This window comes from Rhinatrema bivittatum, chromosome 5 (assembly GCF_901001135.1).
Source record: "Rhinatrema bivittatum chromosome 5, aRhiBiv1.1, whole genome shotgun sequence".
Classification (NCBI taxonomy): Eukaryota; Metazoa; Chordata; class Amphibia; order Gymnophiona; family Rhinatrematidae; genus Rhinatrema; species Rhinatrema bivittatum.
The window spans coordinates 212617435-212626595 of NC_042619.1; the positions used below are offsets into that span (position 1 = coordinate 212617435).

At 39.9% G+C, this 9161-nt stretch overlaps 1 protein-coding gene across 1 annotated transcript in view; it reads left to right on the plus strand.

Annotated features, from left to right (window-relative positions):
* LOC115092335 (amine oxidase [flavin-containing] B-like) overlaps positions 1-7843 on the plus strand; it is a 112197-nt gene extending 104354 nt beyond the window's left edge. Inside the window, exons 14-15 of the mRNA XM_029603125.1 lie at positions 2911-2973; positions 3679-7843. Of these exons, the coding sequence (XP_029458985.1) occupies positions 2911-2973; positions 3679-3834 (219 nt within the window). The 3' untranslated portion in view covers positions 3835-7843. The remainder of the gene's footprint in view (positions 1-2910; positions 2974-3678) is intronic.
* The last annotated feature ends 1318 nt before the right edge of the window (positions 7844-9161 follow it).

The following is a 9161-nucleotide window of genomic DNA, read 5'->3' on the forward strand; positions in this document are numbered from 1 at the left end:
AGGCTCGGCAGAGGCCAGGATTCTGTATCTCCAGCCTGTTTGCCCGTGCTTGGGCACTCCTCGCCTGCCTCGGCACTTCCCCGGAGCTCCTCTGTGGTCGCGTCGTGGCCCAAGGTACACAATCTTCAGAAATGGGACCGCCTCCAGTGCTTACCGTAACACCAGCTGGCAGCATGAGAAAGAAGGCCATGGGACATCCCCTTCGCAGACTCCAGAAAAGAATGAAGAGGCCCGGGTGAGAGTGAGGGGTGAGAGACTGAATGAATGAGAGAGAAGGAGTGAGTGGTCTATGAGAGCATATGTGTATGAGAGAGAGAGCATGTGTATATGAGAGAGAGAGCATGTGTGTGTGTGCTGTGTGTATGAGAGAGCATGTCCGTGACAGCATTTGTGTTTGTGAGAGCACTTGTGTGTCTGTAAGAGCAGTATGTGTCTGAGAGCATGTATGTATGAGAGATCATGTGTGTGTCAGCATGCGTGTGTGTAAGAAGGGGCCATGTGTGTATGAGAATGAACGTGAGCATGTGTGTGTACAAAAGAGAGGAGAAAGATTGTATGTCCCCTCTTAATCCACTTTAATCTCAGGGTGACTGGAAATCAAAAGTTCCCAGGTATGGAAAGTAGGGAATTTTTTAATCCCTATTAATTTTAATTGCTAGCTATTATTTGATGGTTTGACATATTTTATTGGTGTTTTGGGAAATGTAAAATAATTTATGAGTTTTTAATTATTGGATGTTCTATATATCAGTTGTTTTGAAATATTCTTTTTATTAATATGGTTTTAGAATTATTGATATTTTATATTTCTTGATTGTATTATTTGATGTTTTATGAGGAATGTTTTTGTTTTCCCATGGTTGCACTACGGTTTCCAGTTCAGTTTTTGTCTGCGTGTTTGTATTTATACTTTATGGTCTTTATTTTCTATTTGGCAAGGATCTGTTTTATATATGTGTTTAGGTGAGGTATTCTGCTAATATGTAGTTTCTATTTATATACCTAAGGCAGCTGGACTTGTTTAGTTTTCCTAATAGGAGGTGTATTGGTGTTTTAGGGCCTGTTATAAGGTTTGCAATATTACCTTTTCATAGGTAGGATTGTTACTGTTTGAGTCTGGCAATTAGTGTGTTATGGAATGGCAGGCTTCCTATAGATCCAAAGTACATTTTTTGCAGGATTTTGTAATATACAATGTTCCTGATAATGGAGGGAGTTTGTGTTGCTGTTAATGAGATGACACCAGAATTTGATTATTATTATTTTATGGTGAGTGGTAAGGGGAAGTGCCCTTGTTCTGCTCTACACCCTTTGTTGAGGGAGTTTCTATGAATGCAGGGTATTGTAGAACTTGAGTATAGCTTTTATATTGGAATTTTGTCCCATTCCGATATAGAAGAATTTTCATTGATTAATGCACATGAATAATGTTGGTGGTAGTTTTCTTAGAAGGTTGAAACTGGACAGGGGTTTCTTTGCTACTTGGAAGATTCTTCTGTTTAGAGATGACAATGGTGCAAAATGTTTATAGCAGTGCCTTGTGCTTTAGGAGTAGGTGTGTCTTATCGCTGCATGTATGGAATTTGGTAACAGGCAGGTGTGGAAAGAGCCTTTGGACCCCCACCAAGATCAAACTAACAGGGTGGTTTCCCCATCACAGATGATTTTCTTTAAAATAATATTAATACTACTACTACTACTACTACTACTAATAAAATAATAAATACCATGTTGGGGGAGGTTTGGGAGGGATATGTGCACCCAACCTCGCTCCACATCTCCCTTTTAGTGTCTCAAACATCCCTCCTTCCCCTTCCCCACCAGTCTCTCACTCTCTGCCTCTGCTTTACGGTCCATCTCAACCACACCCCCTCTCTCCCTCCACCTGTCCATCCTGCAAGTTTCTCTCTCTCTCTCTCCCCTCTACAGTCCATCCTAACCAGTCCCTCTCCCTGTTTGCCAGTCCATCCCTACCAGTCTCTCTCTCTCCTCCTGCACCTGTCTCTCTCTCTCTATCTCCTTCCACCAGTCTATCCCCACCACTTTGTCTCTCTCAATAAATTTCTATTAGTCTCTTTGCCCTCCACCAGTCTGTCTCCTTCCACCAGTCTCTCACTCTCCCTCCATCATTCTCTTTCTTCCCAGTCCGTCTCTCTCTCTCTGTCTTCCCACCAGTCTACCCTGGTCAGTCTCTTTCATCTCTCTCTCCTCCAGTACATCCTCCCCCCGTTGCTCAAGATCCGGCTATTGGCTGCCTGTAGTTTCACTGCATAAGTTATTGAATATAAGTACATTGATTTGCAATTATATGTAAGAACATAAGAACATGCCATACTGGGTCAGACCAAGGGTCCATCAAGCCCAGCATCCTGTTTCCAACAGTGGCCAATCCAGGCCATAAGAACCTGGCAAGTACCCAAAAACTAAGTCTATTCCATGTTACCATTGCTAGTAATAGCAGTGGCTATTTTCTAAGTCAACTTAATTAATAGCAGGTAATGGACTTCTCCTCCAAGAACTTATCCAATCCTTTTTTAAACCCAGCTACACTAACTGCACTAACCATTTATATCAATAAGCTTTATTTAATGTTAATTTCATATATTATGAATGAGTCTGGTGTGCATAGAATTATTTCTTTGTTAGTACATTAATCACTTTTCTATATATGGCACATAACTGCAGGTAAAAATGAAAGGGAAGCATGTGAGGGTCCGAGAAAGGTTTGGAGGTTGAAAAGGGGTCCACACTCCTGAAAAAGGTTGGGAACAGCTGGTGTAGTACATTACCTTGGGACCTTTCTCAACTGCTGATGGAGACTGGGGAGAAGCGGGGATTTCCATCATCCTTGGATATTATTATTTGTTCTGCATTCTACAGAAGATTCTGAGGGGTTTTGTTTGTTTGCAGATACTGTGCAGCCTGGGGAGAATTTCAGAGAGTGAAATCTGGAAATCAGAGCCTCCTTCAAAGGTGAGATGCTTTTGGTTGAATCTTTAATGGCTTCCACGGAGTCCCTCAATGTCCTTCTGTGACCCTGTGCAGGCAGGGGCTCAGGTGCCCCGGGGGAGAGAGGCATCTGCCCCTCCTTCATTCATTCACACTGCCTGGGAATTTACAACTGGGAACTCGGATGACGAACCCAGGCAGGATTAAATTGATGCAGAATAATTTGGAAAAAATCACTGATGCTACTGACACATCTCTGGTTATTTGGTTAAAAAAAAGAACTCTGAAATATATCAAAATTCTGTGGATTAATACAGAAAGATCCATGTGTATTTATTGGACATATGGTAACAAATTCAAAAACGGGCTGAATTAACACAAATTTTGAAACTTGTGAGCAGTAGTAAAGGTCATCAAGGCTTCAACTTGACAATTGGTGCCACTGCTCACAAGTTTCAACCTTTTGACAATTCAGCCTCTTTTTGTGCAGAATTTCTCCAATATTTGCACCTTTCTAAGCTAAAATGTGTTGTTGTTTTTTTTTACAAGGGAGGTGAGGCATTCTTTTCAAAGAAGAAGTTGATAAAGGCATTCTAGCCAGTGAAACCAGGGATAGAGGCCTTTATGTGGAATTAACTCCTTGCACTCCCACCAGCTGGGCCACTGTGATGCCCATCCCACCCCCCAGCTATCTCTTTCACTTACAGAACTGACTCTTTCTTCCTGCAGGACGTCCCTGCCTTGCCCATCACGACAACATTTTGGGAGAGGAACTTGCCGTCTCTACAGGGCCTCCTGAGACTGGTGGGATTTTCAGCTTTCCTCTCCTCTGCTGCTGCTGCCAGTCTCTTCGCCTACAGAAAAGGACTCCTCCCTCGGAAATGAAAGCCGCAGGCCTGTGTTATTTCTCCCATCCCTCCCTTCAGCCTCTGCTTCATTGTTATCCGGGAGTCATCTGCTTTTCTCAAGTGATATTTTATTTGATGAGCCTGAATTTACACTTTTTTTTTTTTTTTTTTTAATGTTGGTTTTTGAACCTAGCAGTTTCCTCCTCCTGCTGTGGGCTCCCAGCTCAATCGAATCCCCAGCCACTAAGTGAGGGAGGGGAGGGTGCTACACTGCCACGAGCCTTCCTTCATAAGTAGCCCAGCAGCTCTCCTCATTTTTAACTCTCCACCCATCTAGCTCAACCATTGCAGGAACAGTACGTTGGCCAGGGGCCACACAGTGTGGCTCCCTTCACAATCCAGTATGCATGCATCCTGAATGTGGCCAGTGTGACTGGTGAATAATGGCTGGGCCTCCCTTCTGTCCCATCGCTAAGGCTGGAAACCTTTCCTCCACAGCGTGCCGAATCCCTACTAGCCAAGGACTTGTGAATTAAACTCTGATCTCTCTTATGGCCACTGCATTAGACCAGCCCAGACATATTTGTAATGATTTTTTTTTTAATTATTTGCAATATAATTTTAAAATTAATATATTCTAAGGTTATTGTTTTTTGACAGTTGCAGAGGCAACAGATTACATTTTTTTAACAAAGATTTTATATCCAATAAGGTAATAATTAATAGTGACAATTTTATATAGGGGAGTTTTTTGTTTCATTTTAACTTTTAATATTGATAAGGATTCTTTCCATGGGGTATCACACATTCTCATGGTAACAGAAATTATTTAAAAAAAAATTAAGCTGTTGCTTATCAAACAGAATATTTTGCTGATAAGCCTCAGGCATCTCAGCTGTTGTCTCCCAAAGCCCCAGGTTAGAGGTATCGATAAGTGACAGCAGTTAAACTTTTCACTCGCAGCCCATAGTTTTTAATACAGTGCAGTTCACAACATCACTGGTAACAGGTTGACATATTTGGATTTTTTCTGAAACTATCTCCCCTCTTTTGAAATCTATGCATTGGCTGCATGAGTTTGAATCATACCTTTTACTGGGCCATTCATTATCTGCAGAGACATCCAGACCCGGAGCTTAAACACTCATTTCTCACAGTATTGTTTTTCTAAAAGACTTGTGATGGGATGGATCCAGGAGGCATGGTAAAAGGGAAAAAGAACCCTAAAATATAGTTACCTCATGGAGCTAAAGAACTGGTACCAGAACCGAATGCAATCATGGAAGATAACAGCAACAAACTAAAATTATTATCTGTTTTCTAAGCATTTGGGGACACATTAGTATACAAGCCAATGAATATAGAAAGAGACATTTTGCTAACTAGTGATGTTACAGGTGACATTCATTAGGTCTGGTGTTAGCCCACTGAAGTATCAGTGCTTACTTTTCAATTTTATTCATGACGTCCTTTGAGCTATACATTTGCAGCATGCAAGCCCACAGGTTACTTTTTTGTCTGACTTAGTCAGCTTTGTTTGAACCAACTGGTTAGGATGAAGCTGAAAACTGGCTTAAATCTAGCTTCCTGGCCATACAATGGCTATGACAAATTAGTTTGTGTTTTGTTTTTTTTAAGTGTTAAAGAAACTAATATACAAACTAATATGTCAAAGCCATTTAAGGTTAGAATTAAATGTGCATATCAGTTAATATGGAAGGGCCATAGTTGATAAGCAAGTATTATATAAAATCTTGAAAATGTAAAGTATATTTAATTTGGATGGATATGATACTCTCCCTTACCACAACCCCCGTGATTTCAGTCACTGTGACATAAATAACCTTTACAGGTTGGTTTTGCTAAGGACATTAATAAGGACATCGCCAGTCCCTTGATGGATGGAGTGAAATGCAGATACTAGGATTAAGGAAAAACATAGAAATCTTAAAATCTACTGTGGCTTCAGTATTTTACAATGGAAAGGCCATCTGAGGAAGATAACACAACTAGGGCACTGGACACAAATATCAGCACAATGACAGCAAGGAAAGAACTGGATTATGTAAATGTTTTTAATAAGGCACCAGGCCCATTGTGGAATTAATCTAAATACAATAGAGAAATGAGTGAAGTGGCTACGCAATCGCTGTACTTGACATTTCAAGAAGCAGGCAGATTCCTCAGGACCGGCACAATCTCCATATTCAAAATGGAACTTGTTTTAGAATTAGGCATCTATTAACCTGGCATCATTTTTTGGGGAAATTCTGTTAGGGTTATACAGGAGAATATGTGTTGAGCAAAGTTTTGGCAAGCCTTTTTCATTGGAAAGGTATCACAGCCTACAAGGGCTCGTTGGGAGCAGGAATCAGCATGTGTTCAGGAGTAATCCAGTAGGGAAGGTAAAAAATGATTAGGCAGAGCAAGCATAGATTGGAGGACAGTTCCATAAGTAAGAGGTAACGGGATAGATGAGTAGGAAATAAACCAAGTACAGGGTAGAGGATCCCACAGGATGACTCTGGAAGAAGGATAGAGTAAAGGTATGAAGAAAGCAGAATGTAGTACCATTGAACATAGTAGCACAGTTAGGTGAGGAGAAATGTTTTAAAATGGATGTTTAGGGACATATGAAGCCAGTGAAGGCCAGCAAGCAGGAGAAAGGTATGAGTGAAACTGGGGGGAATGCCAAATAGGATCTAAAAAGTGGGGGGAGCAGATTTAAACCCTGCAGTAAATCCAAGGCACCATCACCATGTTCAATGTGAGCTTATATTTTCCAAGACGTCTCTCAGGGTAATGGATATTCAAATGGATGTATTAAAAGCAGAGCATTAAAGAGAAAAACTGGGAAATCTTATAAAATAAATTAATTCAGCTGTGCTGTTTTTTTTAACTCTTCTAGTATCACTTTGCCCACACAAACATTTCATGTTAGACTGAATCAATGCAATAAAAATTACACCAGAGCCAAAAAAGAATTTGAGAAGAAACTTGCCATACAAACTTGCTAAAACTAATATTGCAAACTTTTTCAAGTACAACAAAAGCAAAAAGCCTTTAAGGGAATCAGAACCACTAGTTGACCAGGAGGCAAAAAGGGCCTTCTGGCAGAACATAGCCAGAGCAGACACATTAATTGAGTTCTTTGCTTCAATCTTTACTGATGTGGATGTTGGGAAGAAAACTACACTGGTAACAGACTTTGAAGGAGAGGATTGAGAAGAACTGAAGCAAATAACTCCGAAATTGGAAAATATAATAGAGCAACTTGACAAATTTAACATTAACTAATCAGCAGGCCCAGATGGTATTCATTCCAGAGTTGTAAAAGACCTGAAATATAGAATAGCAGTCCTGTTGCTAACAATGTATAATATATATTGTTAAAATCGGCTACTGTGCTTAAAGACTGAAGGGTGGCGTATGAAACATCAACTTCTTAAAAAACTCCAGGGTGATCCAGCAAGCTGTAGACCGGTGAGCCTCTTAAGAACAGAATTACTGGTCATATGGATAGACATGGCTTAATTAGGAAGAGTCAGCATGGACTGAGTAATGGGAAGTCTTCGCTTATCAATCTAATAGAATTTTTTGAAGGCATAAATAAACATGTAGATAAGAGCGAGCTGATCAATTATAGTATAACTGGATTTTCAAAAGGCATTTGATAAAGTCACTCTGAGAGACTTCAGAAAATTAAAAAGGCATGGGATAGGAGGAGATGTTCTTCTATAGGACAGAAATTGTTTAAAGGGATTTAAAAAAACCCAGAGAGTTAGACTAAATGGTTATTTTTCCCAGTGGAGATAGTGGAGTGCCCAGGATCATGTGTACTGGGACCGATGCTGTTTAACATTTGCATAGAATAATCTGGACAAGGAAGTTACAGGTGAGGTGGTCAAAGCTACAGATGGCATGAAATTAATCAAAGTAATTTAAACACGAGTGGACTGTGAAGAACTTCAGAAGGACCTTGCCAGTCTGGGGAACTGTCAGAAAAAAAAATTAAAAAAGTAAAGAACCACACACTTAGGAAACAATATAATTACTTCAAAAGTGGAGAGGACTTCATGTATGAGCCAAGGGTGCTACTCTTTTCTTTAAAGAAATTTGTAAAAGAAGCATTCCCTTATTATGGAAAAACAATGTATTTTTATGTTACCAAAGTGACTGTGCACCCGCTTCAAAATATAATCATAAGGCTTTCCACTTTGCTTTTCTTAACGCCACAAATCCCAGTTTTATAATATTGCTTATTGAACTCTAGAAATAGAACAAAAGACACATCATTTCTTCCAGCATATAGTACACGGCGCGTGTTTCGTGAACCTTCTTCGGAGGCCTCGAAAAGTGTTTGCACTGTTTCTAGAAAATTAAAACAAAATATAACATTATAATACCTAATATAAAAAGAGTGTGGAGGGTAGAGAATGAAAGTACAGGGTAATGCAGATGAGAATGAATTTACTCAATCCTACATTTAAGAAGTAATATTTCAAAGCGATAGTAACTCAATAATACACCTGGACTTGACCAACATTACTCAAATAATGATTTTATTTATGAAATTGTAACCGAACTTTATTGGCACCTGTTAGAATGTACGATAACCTACATTACATACCTTAGTCTATGTGCCTATTTGTAAACCGTTGTGATGGTATATAACTTAGCGACGGTATAGAAAAGTTTTTTAAATAAAAAATGTTTTTTTAAATATACCCTTGGCTCATATATGAGGTCCTCTCCACTTTTGAAGTAATTATATTGTTTCCTAAGTGTGTGGTTCTTTACTTTTTCGGTGATTATATATACCACAATGAAATCAGTTCTTTGATTTTTTTTTTTTTCGTGTCAAATAAGACTGGGGAACTGGGCATCTAAGAAGCAGATGAATTTTAATGTGGACAAGGGCAAAGAAATGCCCTTAGGGAATAATAATCCTAACTATAAGTATACAGTACTTGAATCTGTATTAGGAATCCCACTCAGGAAAAAAAATCTTGGAGTCGTGGTTAATACGTTGAAATCTTCTGCTCAGTGTGCAGCAGCAACCAGGTAGATTTTGAAAAGTCAACACTTACACCTGTGAGTGTGCAACAGGGAATTGGATCTACTCTTTGGGATCTACCGATTACTTCCTAGTGGCCACTGTCAAAAACAGGATGCTGGGCTTAGAGGACCTTTAGTCTGACCCAGCGGCCTTGAAGGGAACTTTTCTTTCGGTCCCCCCCACCTTCCCCTCCCTTCCCCTATCTAACCCACCCCCCAGCCCTACCTAAATCCCCCCCTACCTTATTTTCTTTTTTACACCTGCCTGTTGCAGGCGTATCTTGCGTGCGCCGGACAGCTGCCAGC